General features: G+C 37.4%; 1 protein-coding gene across 1 annotated transcript; it reads right to left on the reverse strand.

Moving 5' to 3' along the window:
• Window positions 1–10721: 10721 nt before the first annotated feature.
• On the reverse strand, window positions 10722–16992 carry LOC122845461. The gene is made up of 6 exons (XM_044141766.1): window positions 16962–16992; window positions 16786–16857; window positions 14956–14976; window positions 14419–14829; window positions 12629–12841; window positions 10722–12188 (listed from the first exon to the last, which is right to left on the reverse strand). Exons 3-6 carry the CDS (start codon window positions 14971–14973, stop codon window positions 11934–11936), a joined length of 897 nt encoding a protein of 298 aa, XP_043997701.1. The 5' UTR covers window positions 14974–14976; window positions 16786–16857; window positions 16962–16992; the 3' UTR covers window positions 10722–11933.
• Window positions 16993–18027: the final 1035 nt, after the last annotated feature.

Below are 18027 nucleotides of genomic sequence, written 5' to 3' on the forward strand. Positions count from 1 at the left end.
AGCAGCAGATCAGTCTCCACATGTGTATGTTTTTATCCTTGGACTATAGGACAGCAGAAGAATTAGGAGTTTCTCCTGAAATTGTTATCAGCTCTCTTTCCTGCCATAAAAGCATCCACTCCAAAAGGTCAGGAAAGTTCATGAAGGAGGCGTGAAGTAGTTATATGGCCCATCTGACTGTAGAGACAAGGCAAGTTGGATGAAGTTTTAGTTTCTTAAAAATTCAGGTAACCATTTTCTATTTAGAGCGGATTGCTTAAGCAAGTAAATAAATAGAGAGCAATAAAATAATATGGAAAATATTAAATGTAAAGTTTTAGCATCAAAATGCTGAGTCTAAATTGGTAAACATGCTTTGTCAAACATTAGTTAAAAATCTTTAGGAAAGGTGGTAAAAAGAAATTATATTTCTTAAAATGTTTCACGTATGTAAAGAAAATAATAATTTGGTATTGTGATCCTTTGAGAGGACATTATCTAGCTAAATATTTAAATTCATGCTTTGATGAGAACAAGCCTGTTTTGTCAAATTAACATAGAATGCTTTAATGTTTTAATGATTTGACATTATAGAAACCCTGAATATTGGGAAGAAGCTAAAAGACAAGTAAAACTGTTATGTGAAGTGTTTTGGAGAAATAGAGTCATCTTTGAGGTTTAAATCATGCTGAAATAAATTACTCTGTTTGTTTTGAAAGTTTACCTTTTAGGAAAAAGGGCAGAATTGAATATGGGTAGAATTTTCTGGTAAACTAATTAACCTGTTTCATTGAAATCTTTATTTGAAGTAGTAGACATTGTGATACATTAGCAGATAATGCATCAACAGGGTCAGATTACTTTATGGATTTTCCTTTTATGTTAATTAGATTACTGAAACTTATATTCCTTAAACAAAAAAAAAGTTTTTTTGAAGAACATGTCTGATCTGTGCTAAACATAACTCACAGGGAAAATCAAAAAGTGAAAGGAAAGATATTGTCTGCTGAAAATATATTCTTATTTTAAATGGATTTGAGTTGTTTTCCATTAAAAGATGTTCTGACAATGGGCTAAAGTATTTTGAAAAAGATAATTTCAATAGATATGGTGTATTTGGACAAATTTCTAGTGATAATGAAGGACATGTTTGTTAATTAACATGGAAAAAATTATAGAAATTAAAGCTTTTTATTGTGCTACCCATTTTCAGAGCACTAATTTAATGGATTAAGAATGGTTTAAGAAATGTTTCGAAGAAAACAGACGAGCTGTAGACAAAATATCTGTTATTGATTAAGTTATACACTAATCAGTAGAAATACTCAAGTAAGTCTGAGATGTGGGATTATAGTGATTTTTTCCTAAACTTGGTTTTTGTTTTGATTTACGTCCATTAAAAAAAAAAAAAAAACTGAATAAAACTTAAAATTCTGCTACCAGTAAAAGACCTAGAGAAAAAGTGGTGTATCTAGAAAATGTCTGGATTTGTTAAGTTATGCATTAACTGTAATAATTACCCCATGTTTAATTCTTTTGGAAACTTTGTTTAAGAAATTATATAGAATGCTTTAGACAAACAAACAGTAAGATCTAGTTTGTTCAATAAAAGTAATTTAGACTGGACTGTTAATTCACACTGATATTCACAGTTCGATTGACGGTAACTGTAGTTTTTTCAACTACATTTGATCTTCGATGTTTTGTTTTTGTTTTGGAATTGTATTACAAGATTTGTTTAAAATAAAGATCTGCATATGCTTAACATTTAGGGAAACATCAATTTTGAAACATGTCTTTTGAAGCAGGGTTTCTGTGTTTTCCATTTGTTGGAGGTGTAGTATTGTAATAATAGAAACGTAAATTGAGTGGGCCACATCCACCATTTAATGAGCAGAAATGAGTAAAACTGGACAAGCAGAGGCTTCGCATGACGAGTTGCTCATGGCTTTCTACACACAGAATGGCCAAAAAGCTGTTGTCTATGAAGAAGCGTGCGATTGCTTGGAGAAGCGGTTCCACCTTTATTTTGAGACGATAGCAGCCACAGTTGGAACGAGCGGTGGAGAATTCACTCCGACACAGAGTGAATTGAAGATTGTGTTGAAAACACAAATGGACAAATGAATGATGTCCTTGGAAAATCCGATTTCTGTTTTGTCATTGGAGTTTTGCAGCTGTTCTAGCGTCCTGTGGATGTGGTCTCATTCAAAGTTTGCGTTCTTTGATAAAAGAGTAATTTCACCTGATGGAAAATAACAAAGCCCAAATTTACCCTTTTAATTTAAGCCATTGTTTGATTATTCTGACACTGATGACGATGACACTAGAGAATGTTGTACTTATATTTCTGATGCTAATGAAACCCATATTGATGAAGCAATGTCTGCCTTATAAAACCTGTAACAGGCCATGTCTCAGGATGCTGTGCCCTCACGAGAGGAATTTCTTTCTTATAGCTTATATTTGGACCAGGGTGGCATCTGCTGTTGAAATTTATGTCTCTTATTTTTATTCTTTTCTTGTTTTGTATTTGTACTGCCTGAATAATCCCATGTCCAAAATCAATGATAGTTAAAACTGTTGGAAAAGTTATGCATCAGTATCAACCTGTTGCCTCCATCTCTGAAGGAAACCCCGATGTCTAGCGTTGTGATGGATGCTTATTGAAAATGTGCCAGTAAGAAATGTATTTCTGATGTTTGTGTTGGACTTCAAAATAATAATATGAAAAACAGGAGGGAATGTTAGAAAAAATAATCTAGGTTCATTTACTTATGAGTTTAAGGGAATGTTTTCATATTATTATTTTGTGTGTTTGTTTGACGTCTTTCTTTTGTAGTACATCATTAACTGTTTTTAGGATGTTTGCCTGGAGGCTAGAAACATTTACACATTCCTGTGTCCTCAGCTGATTTGATTTGATCAATCTACTATACATTCTTGTCTTTTTAGCTACTGTGGTCATTGGCTGATTGTTTTATCAGCTTCCTGTGAAACTGATTGGTAATGGTCAGCCTCGTGTCCTTGTAAGGGCATGTCAACAGAAGGTTCCAGATCATCCTGTAGTTAAGGTCTTTGATCCATTGTGTGAAAAAGCCAACATCTTTCTTTGTAATCATAATAAAAGGCAGTTGGGGACTGAGAGCCAACGGAGTTGACCACAGACAGTGTTTGACGACGGTTCTCCGTGTCTGGCTCAACTTCCCTTTTCTGCAGAAAAGCAATTTGTGTTCTTGGTTGATTCCTTGCAGGTTAGGAACTAAAATAGACCCAACAAACCCCCCAGTGGAAACACCCTGAGCAGTCCGTTTGCCGCCATAAGGAAAAAATGGAGAAGGGCCCGAAGTAGCATTTCTAATGCTCTTCAAAGAGTACTAAGAAAGCGCTTCTTCCCAGCCCGCTTCATTGGGACCTGCAATACATGGCGGCAACGGGTACGGGGAAGGTAGGGGAAGTAATAGTCCCAGGAAAGTAATAGTCGGACAAAAGTGTGTCGCAGGTCTCTCAGAAGGAACAACCAACGGATGTCTTTGGGAAAAGGTAAGAAATCACACCTGACGTTACAGTTTCTCCAGCCCCTCCTCTTGAACATGATCAAGAAGGTTTTGGAGAGGAGCTAAATTAACAAATTTGGAAGATGCAGGGATCAAGTTTTTCATCATTGACTTGATCTCAGTATTCTGACCTTAATCTCAGAATTCTGACTTTAATCTCAGAATTCTGTCGTAGATGGACCAAATTTCTGTGACTTGTATCTTAGAAATGTATGTATGTTTTACATAAAACTACAGAGACAGCATCTTCTTCCATCATCTACCATTCAAAACATTGTAGAAGAGATGCAGAATATACATGAATTGGGACAGACATGCTCTTTAAATAGATTGAACTTGCTTCTTAAAAAAATGTCATTTGCAGATGAAGACATTGCAAAAATCTGTGACAAAACAGTCAGACTTGTTCTCAGCTTGCCACACAGGGCCGATGAGAACTGCTTATTCTAGAGCCCAGTGTTTTAAAGACATGTTCAAATATGGGGAACCCAAAAAAGTGTTGTTGGGCAAAGATGAGGACAGAAAAGATAGATTTGCATACTATGTTCCTGTGCTAAATATGTTAAAAGGTATGTTAGGTTCCAAATATTGGCAGGGCCTAATGATGGCTCATGGCGTTTCAAAAGCTGATGTTCTCTTTGACTGTGACGATGGTAAGGTGTTTATGTCCAATGTATTTTTTCAAGAAAACCCAAATTGTCTCAAGCTGGTTCTCTATCAAGATGCATTTGAAGTTGTGAACCCATTGGGATCTGCAAAAAAAAAAAAGCACAAGATCTTGGCTGTTTACTTTTCTCTACTCAATATGCCACCCCATGTCCGATCATATGCAGTTGGTCTTGTTGTGTAGAGAGAAGGATTTCAAGGAATTTGGCCATTCCAGAGTTTTTTCAGAACTGTTAAAACTGACTTGAAAATACTAGAGGAGAATGGGATAACTATGGCAGATGAATCAGTTGTGAAAGAAGCACTGGATTGCATTGCTGGAGACAACTTGGGCTCTCACTGCATTGGGGGTTTTATGGAAAATTTCAGTACATCTCAGTACTTCTGCAGATATTATCTGATTACTCGGTCTGAAGTTCAGAGTGAAAATCCAGCTATCATTGGACCAGAGCAGACTCCAGAAACGTATCAATCTGCCACTGAACAGCTGGAAAGAGAGGATGTGACAGAAGTACAGGGGATTAAGTTCAGGTCAGTGTTTAATACTTTAGAGAACTTTAATGTTTGTTCATCAGGCTTTTTCCTACTGTTGTCAATGTCTGACACTCAAACTTTTATAGATGTCATCTTTTTTTTATTTACAAAGTCAACATTAAAATAAATAAAATGTGCCATGCCAGGGGGTCAAATTAAATCTTCACTAAAAAATATACCAATTTACCTTGTGGATCAATGCTGATTTCATCCAGATTTCTTCCTTTGAAGTGGGAGAGCTGTCCTCTTTCTAGTGCCAGCAATACTTTACTGATTTTTGCCAACTGTAATGTCCCTTCAGGCAATCTATACTACTGATGATGAACTCTAATGTCAAGGCCGAGGAAGTCAGCTAGGTCGTCCATTTCATTGTCCTTTAGGTTAAGTACCTTTGACATAGTGGTTCCTCAGTTTGGTAGAGGACAGTGCTCCAGGGTGTTTTGCACCACAGTTTTGAGCCACCTCACGAATGATGTCTAATCCTCTGAAGTGATTGACAGTCTGTGGTCTCCCAAACATGTATGGATTCTCATCCAACAAGTCACATTTGCGACGATTTTGGATAAGCAACTCCATTGACAATGCCATCTCAGGAGTGAGGAGAATGGGAACCTTTCGACCACGTTTGCCTTTTATCTCAATTCGCTGGAAGTGTTTACACAGCTTCTTTTCAAGTTCCGATAAAGCAAGCTCCACATCTGGATGGATGACAGAGGTATCTCTCAAGGTGAAAGCATTCAGTGGCATCTTGGATACTTCTCCCTCTCTTCTCCGGTTGAATATTATCACCTCACAAAGCGTGATCTTGGCAAGTTCAGCCCAGTTCTTCTTTACAGCTTCTTCCTTCAGGTTCCTCTGGCACTCCATCCTTTTTGTCTCAAGATACTCGTGCATTTTCGTGACGTCTTCAGCAAATGAGCCTCATTCAAAGTCCTAAGGGCATGGGAAGAGACACACTCGCTCCATCTGGTCTCACAGATCTGTTTGAAAATCTGTTTGAAAATTCGCACATTGTGAATGGTATTCTCATCGCCTGAGATCATAGCCTCACATTCAAGAACATTTGCCACTTTCTTGAGGTTGTGACCCAATTTGAGTGCTAAAGATGGTGTTTTGAAGACATTTGTTCTTTCATCCAAGCCAGCCACTTTCTTAACTGCATCTATTACATGAGGGAAGTTAGCTGGCACAAAGAAATCTGACAAGGTTTCCAACTTGCCATCTTTCTTTCCTTGCAGGACGACTCGTGCGGTTTCGCGCATCTTCTGTCGGATGTATTCATGTCTTGTAACATCTTGACCATGTTTGTTGAACAAATGTTCTCCAAATTTCAAGATGCACATCTCACTTTGGATAACTTTTGCCACGTCATCCTGGTGCATGTCAAGTATTAGTTTCCAAAACTCTGCATTGACACTGTGTGGTACTGGCTCTGCATATTTGCAAATGGCTTGGACTCGAGATATTCCTGGCTTCAGTCCTTTGACTTTTTGACTGAGATAACACCTCTGCATATGCCTCCACAAGGATTTCCGCTTGAGGTAACCCTCGCAGTTGATGCAATGCAAGTAATCACCTGCTTTTGCAGATTTGGTGGATTGTTGGCGGGGAATGAGCATTCCCTTTCCCTCTTTTATGACTTTATTATTATGGACACGGTTTCCTTTGTTTCTTATCAAGGACAACTGCATCCGTCGTTCTCTAGACCCTTTAGGGCATTTCAGTGCACTTTCCACTTCTGGTATATCTGTCGTGTTTTGCGGTGGTGGAGGTGAGGCAAAAACGCTGATGAACCGGTTTGAATGTAAAATAATGATGAATTTAATGGAAAAAACCAGAACACAGGTAACAGGACAACGAAGTGTGAAGTGTGACGAGAAGTAGACGAGGATCCGACAAGACACAGAGACACAGGTGACACTAAATACACATAAGGTAATCAGGGAATGAGACACACCTGGGAACTAATCAAGGGGAGACAGGACAACACAGAGACTCAGACACACAGGAAACTAGAAATAAATACACCGAAAAACATAGAACCTGACAATATCACTATGTTTTGATTCTAGATGACGTGCCATTTTGCTGTAAGGTTTGCAACAAAATGCACAATAGTACCTTTTATTGTAAACCCTACTGCCATCTCCCTTCTTTTTCAAGGTCATGACTGTCACGTCAAGTGAAGAAGATTCTCGAGGATCTTTTGCGGTCAAGGAACTAGAAGTGGTCACACGCATTCTTTTAAGTGGTTGGACTTCCAGAGAAGAAGTATTTTTCTGGGCTCTTTTCTTCCTCTTCTTGAGCTGTTCATCTGCTGAACTGTCACTGTCGTTTAGACTGTCGCTCTCAGATTCCTCTGAATCGGGAACATACTCCTCTTCGGTGATGTCCGAACTTGATAGAGATGCTTCTGAATAGTGAAGCATTTGTTTGTTTAGCTAAAATTATTTTTTTTTAAAAAGAGAGAAATTACTTTCAGATTATTTCTCAAACATATAAACAAATCAGAAGAAGTTAAATATGTATAACTAGTTTTAAAAAGTTCATTAAAAAAGAAATACTCCCAATAGTAGTATGATTTTTTAAAAATTTTTGGTGCTTGTTAGCTCAAATGTTTTTCCAACATTTTTAAGCATCCCCAAAAAGTGACAGATTCACCAGCACAAGGCGACTAACTGAGTTCTTGGATAGTTTGGTTTTAAATAATACAAAAAAAAAAAAAAATTCTAACCTAAGTGAGTCTTAACATTAAAAAAAATAATGATAGTGAAAATAGTGACCAAATACCTCTTAGGTTGGACTATGATATTTATAGATAAACTTACAATCACACTGTCAGTTCTTGTGAGCTCAGGCACGCTCATGTCCCGTACTTCAGTTGGTGCTGGACCAAGGATGATGGTATCGTCGCTCTCATCAGATGAGAACTCCTAAAAATTCATAGGTTTAACAGTTAAAATGTGTCCATGCCTAAATGAACTGTTACAATTTAATACAGAGCTAAGATGATTCTGGATTCTAGTTCAATAAAATTATTGACAATTTAACCATTAAATGTTAAATAGATTAAATATCCATCCATGTGTTTCTGTTGGCAGTTTATTTTATCACCAAAATTATTTTTTATTACAAATTTACAACCAAATGTTTGAATCGATTCAGCTGCAATGATTTAAAAACGTTTTTCAAACATCTGGGACAGAAGTTTGATTTTACTGTGGAGTTTTTCTCGTTCAGGGTCAGAATTTTACATACAAATGAATAAAAAGTCAGACATGATGATGAAACGCTGACATGTGAAAATCATCTTTAAAGGAAAGAAGAAGAAAGCATGATGAGGTCAGAGGTCGTTTACTGATGGAGTCTCATCCCTGCAGCAGAACCTTCTGGTACCTGCAGAGGTTCTGTTGGTTTCTAATCATTTCTTCTTAGACCCGGCGGCCTAAACAAAGCAGAATGGATGAATAAAACATTTTTCCTGGGACAGAACGATCTCTGCAACACTTTCAGGTTAAATCTTCTCTTCCCACTAAAACGTTTGAGGCTCATGGCGAAGCGTCAAACAGGAAGTTCTCAGACTGACACAGAGTCACAATAAGACGTAGAAGTGGACTTCCTTTGGTGGCCATCTTGTGGAGCCGGCGCTGGTCAATCCAGACTGCCAGAACACCATTAAACCAGTCACTGTGTGAGCGATGTGGTTCTGACTACTCCAGTGCTCCGGCTCATGGAGGTCAGGTCATGGAGGAAGAGCAGGAAGCGCCGTTATCAAGGTGTGTGATCTTCAAGGTGTGTGATCTTCAAGGTCACGTCACCTTGTTTTGGTCACGTCTCATTGTCGATTAAACCAACAGTAGCTACCGCTGTTGTTGGCTTATTATGAGGAATTCAGCTCTGCTTCTTCTACTTGAATGCTAGCCTGGTAAAATCCACCTTTGCCCAGAAGCTCTGGACTCTTATTGAGAAGCATTGCTTCCTGGAGGCGTGGCCTCTGAGGTTTTAAATTTTATCCAATCGCTAATGCTTGCCTGTCACACATTTAATGCTGAATTTCAGTGTCCAGTTCGATGCTAAGTAGCTAACTGGAGGTCACCTCGGCTGTAAACAACCGTCCTCCACTGCGAAGACAGACGAGCCGATCTGAACGATGCGGCTGTTGATGTGGATTCAATACTTGGAAGCGTGACCAACACGGACCCAACGGCTTCCTGCACTTCCTCTGCTGCCATTGACAAAACTACAGGCAGAGTCCTTTTTTATTTCTTGTTTGATTCTTTTTTTGTTGGAGAGAGCATCATTGCATTTGCAGACTACTAAATGGTTTTATGTTAATGAGGAGAAACATTACTTCACTTCACTACTTCATTATTTACTTTATCAATGTTATGATAAATGTTGGGCTCTAGTATTGAGAATTGAGTTTTTGTTTCACACCAGTCAACAAAGACATTTAAGCAGGGATTCTCAAAGTTTTAAAGACTGAGAGCCATTTGAAGGATTCAATATTAGATTGAAGGCTACCCTAAAAAAAAAGTCATGTCATTCTTTTTCCTAAAAAAAGTCTATGGAAAACTTTGTTTCCAGGTTAGTGTGTATGTAACCACACTTGAGAACCTTGTATTTAAGATAAACTTGTTTAATTATTAAACATTTTTTTCCATTCAAACTGTTGTCTGTTGGCTCTTCGTTCCAATAACTTAACACTTTTGGTTCATCTTACTTGAACATATCAAGGCAATTGGTTTCCTGATATTTTGCAAGTAATGTGAACTCTTAAACGTGTAAGTATAACTTATTTTATGAGTACTGCTTAATTGGCATAACTCACAATTTGAAGTAGTCATAATTGACATGTTATAGTCAACTTTACTAATGATTTTGAGTTAACGGCACTCAAGATTACTGCCATTGCATGAGTTGTCTGAATGAATATTTTACAGTTAACCCAATTAATGATTTTGAGTTAACGGCACTCAGGTTTACTGCCTTTATCTGAGTGGTCTAAACATAGTTATTTTTAGCAATAACACCTTAAAATGAATTAGCTACTTTACTTGGAGATTTTGAGGCAATCGGTTTCCTAACTTTTTTTAAGTAAAGTGAACTTATTACATTTTAAAGTGTAGTGTGCGCTGGGCATTATACTGAGATGAGGAAGGGAGGGTCAGTGGAGAGCACCGGAGTTGAGCCTTTTTTTATTCAGTGTCAACAAAAAAAGAAAAAGTCTGGCAGAGACGATAATGCCAATAATTAAAATGATGTTGATCATTTTAATTTATCGTACAATTAATTGATTTATCGTTTATCTTGACAGGCCTACTAAACCTCTAAACGTGTAACTAAAGCTCAGCCTGTTGACTTGCAGTCGCACTTTTAGAGGTCTGTGTTGAGCGCAATGAGACGGATCTGAGCACATATATCTATGTGTGCTCAGATCTCATGCGTACAGGCAGCACTTGGCTCTGTGTTTGTGCTGCAACTTGATAAAGTTAATGTAAATGAAGAGCAGCAGCAGCCAATCACAGACAGGGGTCTCTCATCCTCAAGTCATGTGGATAAAAAACAACCAATCACAAACCAGCAAACTGAAACATAACTAGAGAAAATTGGAGAACTTTCAAAAACTTAATATAATCAATAGTTAACATTTGCAACCTAACAATACTTAGTTCAGCATAAAAATTCAATTATTGCCTATTTAAGGTAATATTTATTTTAAATGACTTTTAAATGTGACCTGCATCACATGCTAGTTTGAAGATTCACTATTTGATTTAATTAGGACCTTTAACTGGAAAGCAAAAGCCTCTAAATTATTTTTATTTGTGCTTGTTTTTTTTAACTCAATATTTGGTGTTCAGGTATTACCAATGTTCCAATTACACATGATTACCTAGTCATGTTTCTTGTCAACTTTAAACATTTTTAACATACGATTGGCGGCTTGAGTGCACAAAGTGAATCCAGAAAGTCAAATTCCCAAACTGTTGCATTAGTTTATTTCAGATTTTACCAATAAATCACAGAAAAGGGTCAAAGGTCAATCATAAGATCAAAGATGGCAGCGTTGATTTGCATAGAAAATTGTAAAATTATCAAAATGTAAGAAGATGCAGCAGGTGGAAGTAAAGTAGCTCCAGGATGTTTATTCCAGATTTTAATTAATTAATAATTAATACAAATATTATTGGTATTATAATTAATAATATTTGTGGGTCAATTTGACCCGGGGACTGTTTAATCATGCAAGTGTCAGAAACCAAAAAAATTCCTCCAAAACATTTTTGTATCTGATTATTAACTCCAATACTAACAATTTCAATCAATATTTGTGCAATTATGTTTTTTTATTCCTCACAAATAAAGGATCAATGACGACAACTTAATCATTTACTCATTTGGACATAAAAAATAATATAAATTTTTTTATGTCCACTGAAAAAACTTACAAACAAAAAAACCAATAATTTCTTTGAAATTTATCTTTTGTAAAAAGTTTATATTGCATTTTGATTTTTTTTTCAATGGGTGATCTTTATAATTGAACTTGAGACACGTATACTGTTCAGGGTCAAATTGTCCCACTGATTAAAATCAAGATAAATGGCTCATGTAGAGAGTACTTAAGTTTTCCTCCACTCAGTGTGGGTGGAGTTTATCCACAGGAACAGAAAAGATTCCCGCCAGATGTTGTATGAACATCTGCTTTCTCACAGTTTCCTAGTGAAGTAAAGAGAATAGTGAGGAAGTGGACTTGTGTGTGGGTGTGTGCATGTATGTATGTGTGGTGAAATATGGTTCATAGCTGCAAGGAAACATATAGAATTTTGTCTTTTTTACCCTTCAACTTGACTGCTGAGTCAAATTGATCTGCACAGTATCGATGTAAAAAGTAGATGCCGGGGGGGTTTCCAAATGTGTAAAATGAATACATTTTCTATGTATATGTAGAGTGCAACTATAAAGACAAATAGAAAAAGTTTTATGAAAAAGAATACTTCCAACTATTTTAAAAAATTGTTTAAACTTTAAAACGGGTCAATTTGACCCGCAACATAACAGGAGGGTTAAAATAGAAGCCAAAGACAATTTTTCATAATTAAGAACAAATTAAACAAAATCCCAGCTGAAATCGTTTCTGTCCTGCCTCTAGATGGCAGCAACAGGTGGATGTGAAGCAGAACCTGAGGAGATTCAGGCTAGAGCTTCAAGCTGCTGGATCTTGTTTCCTTGTATTTGTGCTTTGACTTTCAGCTCGAGTTTCTTCAGAAGTTTGGCTTTGAAGTCGTCGTCCAGACGGAGACCAACAGCTTTTGCCAGGATGGGACAGGAAACCTCCAGCGTTTTCACCTGGTTTTTTATCTCAACCTCCAGCTCAGCATTGATCCCGTCAAACTTACTGATCCCTTTGATCGTGATGTTTACATTCTGGACCTGAGCACTTTGGACCTGAGCAGGAACAGGATGCCACACAGAGTATCACTGATTTTTATAAACTACGAGACTTATGATAACAGGTCAAAGGTCATTAGATGGTAAGACAATCATGTGAGAGGATTTACTAGAAACGTGAACAAACAGTGAAGATGACAGGTTTCTGGAAGAGGAACAGATGAGACAAATGAACTGAACACACTGAGGATTAAACTGAGCAAACAGCACAGAAAACAGAATCAAAATATACAAGCCAAATGTACCAAAACAAGAAAAACTAAATAAAGTCAAAGCCCAAAGAAACAGAAAGTATCAGGATGTCTGCAGCATTTCAAACCCATTAACATTCATCTATCAGTTATTACAATAACTCAGTTTTTAAGTTCACTAACTTACAGCCAGTTTGAACAAATTAAATACAAACAGAAAATCTGAAATGTTCATTTCATACTGACCTTGGTGATTCTGGTGAAGTTGGTGGAGTTTAAAGAAACTCTGCCGTTGTAGAGGTTTGTCTTTAAGTTGGTGACCAGAACCCTGTCTCCATTTGATATCCCATTCAGGTGTTTGGTGTCGTCACCCCACAAGTCCACTGTGATGGACCCAGTACCGTCCTCCAGCTCAAAGGCCTGCTTGTCTTTCTTCGTGGGTGTTTTTTTCATCTGGATCTGTTCAAATTCAAAACACAAGATTCAGTCGACTCTGGAAGCAAATGAACATCTTGCAAGTTTAACATTTTTAAAATCAAATGTTTTATTGTCCATCATCGGTCAGATCTACAGACACGCTGTAAGATACGTTTAGATTCCCTGTAAAACACAACTCTGATGTAATACCTCTATGCCCCAGCAGGGGGAGCTACCAGGAAGTCCGAGTCAGAAACAAACATGACTTCCTGCTGAAAGAAGATGCTTTTTTCTGACCCCAAATTCAATAACCACACAATTAGAAACTGTCTAAACGAAACCTTATTCCCTGGGAAAATAAATAAAAATAACATTCTTTACAAGTTTTTACAAGTTCTATACAAAAAAAAAAATCTATTGAAAGATTAAGAACTCTTTATTTAAAACTTCCCTTACCACCAAAAGCTAAAGAAACACACTTTAAAATTTTAAATGCAATTTACCCCTCAAAAGAACTACTAAGAAATCGCTTTAATATCAATGACAATAAATGCTCATTCTGTGAAAGTGAGGTAGAAACGATTAACCATATCTTCCATGATTGCAATCAAACCAAAAATATTTTGGTATCGTTTTTAGAAAGGTGGATCAAATCAAAAATTGCATTTCCTGAACCTATTTCTAGAGATATTGTAACTTTTGGAGTGTTATTGAAAAACAAAACAATTGAGCAATGTTGTAACCTAATATTTTGTTTGGCAAAATTCTTTATTCATAAACAAAGAGTGCTAAGATCATCCCCAATTTTTAAATTTTTTTTGTCTGAATTCCGGTTATATTTGAATTCCTTGAACTGTATTGAATCATACGAACACCTGACTGAAATAATAATGGACTTGCCCACTGATGTACATTAATCCTAACATATGAATCCCCTTGTGCTATTTTAGTTATTGTTCCATAATATATTAATACTTTGTATTCTATTTTATAATCTGCCTCTACTATGCTTTTACAGAGCTGCACTGTTGTAATTGCCTTACTTGTTTGTGTTTACTTTATTTAAATAACGTTTAATAAAAAAAAAGAAGAAAAAAACAAAAGAAGATGCCTTTAAACTACCATCATGGTTATTAACAGGAAACTGCAGGAGAGAGTCCTGCTCCAAGTGCATGATGGGAGATGATCGTTCCGGTGGCAGATCCAGTTGGTATAAATGTTATAATTGTTACTCTAAATGAGGATAAAATGAGTTTAAATTTAAAATTTCTTAGTTTCCATTTCCTGACTTAAAGCTCAGAACTCGACTGGTCTGCATTAATGAAATGTTCTCTTCTCTTTCCCATTTAGAAGAGTTTAAAAATGTCTATGTTATTTCATAAGTACAGGAAGTCATTAATTACAATTTAAAAACCTGATCCATTTTACAGTGTAAATTTAAAAGATAAATGTGAGATATTTACCAGGACTGTAGATATAAATATAAATCATGTCATTTTCTGAAGGTTTGATGATTTGATCATATATAATAAAAGTCTGAAATTCTCAGTTAAGCTGTTGCTAAAAACTAAATGCTGATCATGAGAAGCAGACAGAAGAGTTTAGTAAACGATTCTCACCTCCTTCACGGTGCCTTCAACTCTCACTTCCTTCTTGTCCCCAATGCTCTGGATTTCTCTGATGCTTTTAAATGGACTGAAAATAAAATCTTCAGCCTTCAGCTCCACATTTCTGGGAACTTCGAATGATCTGGTCTCTGACACCTTGGTTGATTCTGTAATTTTCAAAACTTTCTTCTCATCCATGAGGGCATTTCTGATGGTGTAGAAGTGGCCCTTCTCAAAGGCTTCAAACTGCTCTTCTTCAAACCCCACAACTTTGATGGCGTCTGTCTCATCAGCGACTCCCAGGTAGAAATAATCCGTATTTCCAGTTTTACTTTGGTACAGGTCGGATTTCTCCACAACCTTCACAGTCAGAACCTTTTGACCCAGATCCCCACTGGCCTTCAGATCCCTGATGGTTTTTGTCTGGACAGAGATGATGAGATAAAAAATGAAAACAGATTCGATCACAAATAACACAAATAACCCCAGACAGACATAAATATAAAGTAAAACTCTTGGTTGTTAATGAACACCAAAGTTTCTACTCACCACATTAGGATTCAACATCTTCTGAAAGGAAAAAATAAACTATTCATTAGACGAAGACCTTCATGATTCAAAGATCTAATCTGGATTCTGATTTTCTACCACAAATGTCCCTCCACTAAACTTTCCATTTATTAGATTTGATACAGCTCTCTGAAATGCCTCTCTGTTGCTTCCCCTCCTAGAGAGTCACTGACAGCCCGATAATAGTCAACTCAGCAGTTTTCTTCATAAAAAGATTAAAATTCAGAACAGTTCTGAATTTGAATCTTTTCTATGTAATATTTTAGATTTTATGAAACTTTGGGTTTTTATTAGCTACAAGCAGTGTTGGCATAGTTACTTTGAAAAAGTAACTTTAATCGGACTACTGATTACTCCTTGAAAAAGTAACTTAGTTATATTACTGACTACTTGATTTGGAAAGTAACTAAGTTACACTAAAAGTAACTTTTTAGTTACTTTCAGCAGTTGTTAACAACAACGCTCTGCCTCCTGTGAAAATTACATTGAGCTTTGTCAATTCTTAATTGTAAGCTATTTTATAATGGTAACATCAACAATGTGTCTCCACTGATAAGGATGAACTGAAGAGGAGATTGTACAAAAAACAGTACAAAAAATAAAAAACCTGAGTAATTTTTGTGGTCCACTGTTGTCTGGAAAACTCTAAGAAGGATTGTAAAGCCCCCCCCCTTCAGGTTCTGCGTTACGGCCCTGCGTTTGGTGTCGCAGCGCACAGAGCTCCTCCTGTAGCTCCACAGCTCAGATGGCTGCACAGATTTGTGACACGTAATTATAGTGGCGTTAAATTGCCATTATAATTATTGCCAACTACGGACACGTTCATTCGTGGCTGTTTTCACGTTTATTGCGCTGTTCATATTGGTCTCGATGTTTGCAGTTTTCTGGAGCGCAACGCGAAGCTCGACGTCATTGAGAGGTAATACATTAACTTGACATTAACAAAGACACAGCGGGACGGATCATCCGGGAAATGATGGACAGGGAGAGACTGACTAAAACTACCTTAATGACGGACAAATTCTGGGATTTATTGTGAGTCTCTGTTTATTTCCAAACCCAAATGAGCAACTTCACGTTCTAAAACGAGCCCAAAAAGGCGCAACCCGCCACTCATTAAATCTGCAAGCGACTTTAAAAAAATGAAGCCCAAAGCCGCTTATAATAATCGGACTTGGCGACAGAAACTCAAAATAGTTCCAGTTTTTCCACCAACAAAATGCGCATCTCCCTCCATTGTTTACATTTCTGTATAGAGACGTCGGGCACTCGACAAGACGCGTAGAGGAAATACGATTAAATAACAAAAGAAGATAGTAACGCACAGTGATTTTGATAAGTAACTGTAGTCTGACTACTCGATTTGAAATAGCAACGCGTTATATTACTCGTTACTGAAAAAAGTGGTCCGACGTCAGTAACGCGTTACAAATTAACGCGTTACTGACATCACTGGCTACAAGTCAGAAAAATCAAGACAAAACCAGAGTAGAGTTGCTTTTGACCTATAAAAACTGAAACACTGATTAACATGTCTGATGCGTAATGATGATTTTGATGTGTAGTAATGATGGCACTCGACAAAATGTAATGTTTGTTACTGGATTCACAATCGGTGACGATGATGTTTTTTGATGTTTTTTATGCTTTTATGATGTAAAGTACTTTGAACTGTGTTGTTGCTGAAATGTGTTAAACAAATAAACTGGACTGAGAGAAAATAGATATTGTCATTGAACTTAAATTAAATGCATCTCTTTATAATACATCTATATGAATTTAACTTTCTGATCTGACATCATGTCCTACCTGTGGACTGTGAGCTGATCCAGATGAAGCACCTTGGTTCTGCTCTGGCTTTTCTGCTCCATCAGAATCCGTCTACAGAAAGCAGCAGCACAGGTTTAAAGCATTTAAAGAGCCGAGTGTGTCTAAGACGACCAGAAGGTGAGGAGGTTTTGATTTGTGTCAGAACAGGTTCTCACCTTTGGCTGGCTGCTTGTCTCTCGACCTTTAAAAGACAGAAACACATGAGACGTTTCAGGTAAAAATAACATTTAATCTGACATATTTGTCCTTTGACCCATTAGATTCACAGGGGTGGGCACTCCTGGTCCTCGAGGGTCGTTGTCCTGCAACTCTTAGAGTCTCCCTGGTCCAACACACCAGAATCCAACAGCTGAATCACCTCCCAAGTGCAGTCAGGTTCTCCAGAGTCCTGCTAATGACCTCATTATTTGACTCAGGTGTGTTGAAGTAGAGATACATCTAAAAGTTGCAGGACACCGGCCCTCCAGGCCTGGACTTGCCCATCCCTGCATTAGAACATGGTGAGCAGATGCTACACCTTTAGCAGGTTCTCCTCCTGCTACCTGTGGATCACTAAGATGATCTCTGAACATCTGCATCATTTTCCCACAGCGACTTCAAACTCACCACAACATGGAACAATACCATACTGCTGCCAGCAGGGGCATCATGTCAGGCTATGGTAAACATGGTCTCTTCTAGCTAACTGCTGTCTGAACATGAAGGTGGTTCTGTAGACCACAACATTTAGTCTAAATCTACTAAATACAAACGGTTCTTAAGGAAAACAAAGACTAACCCCTCATGAAGAAGAGCTGCTGACCTGACCATGATCTTAAAGCTCAGCTGGAATGAAGAACAACAACAGTTTCTGATACCGTCTCAGAGTGACCCCAAAAACCTCCACCAGCCGTAGATCTTCTTATTCTCCTCTGAATCAGGTAATCAGGGGTTTGGTTGTTGATCAGCCCTGACCATGATACACATCACACTAACTGGAAGCTCACCTTCTTCTTGGATTTTCAGTGTGTCCACAAAAGGACGCAGCAGATCCTGGACTTGAGCGTCATTCATTGGCATCTCCTTCATTGCTTCGTTGACTAAGCGAATAGATCCCTCTACTCCAAACTTTTGAATTAGGTTTTTAGACAGCTCCATTTTAAACTTGGATGGTGAGTCATACAGCGATTTCTCCAAAACCTCCTTCACTTTCCTGAACTGATGATCCTCCAGCTTGTCAAA

Source organism: Gambusia affinis, linkage group LG15, assembly GCF_019740435.1.
Source record: "Gambusia affinis linkage group LG15, SWU_Gaff_1.0, whole genome shotgun sequence".
Lineage (NCBI taxonomy): Eukaryota > Metazoa > Chordata > Actinopteri > Cyprinodontiformes > Poeciliidae > Gambusia > Gambusia affinis.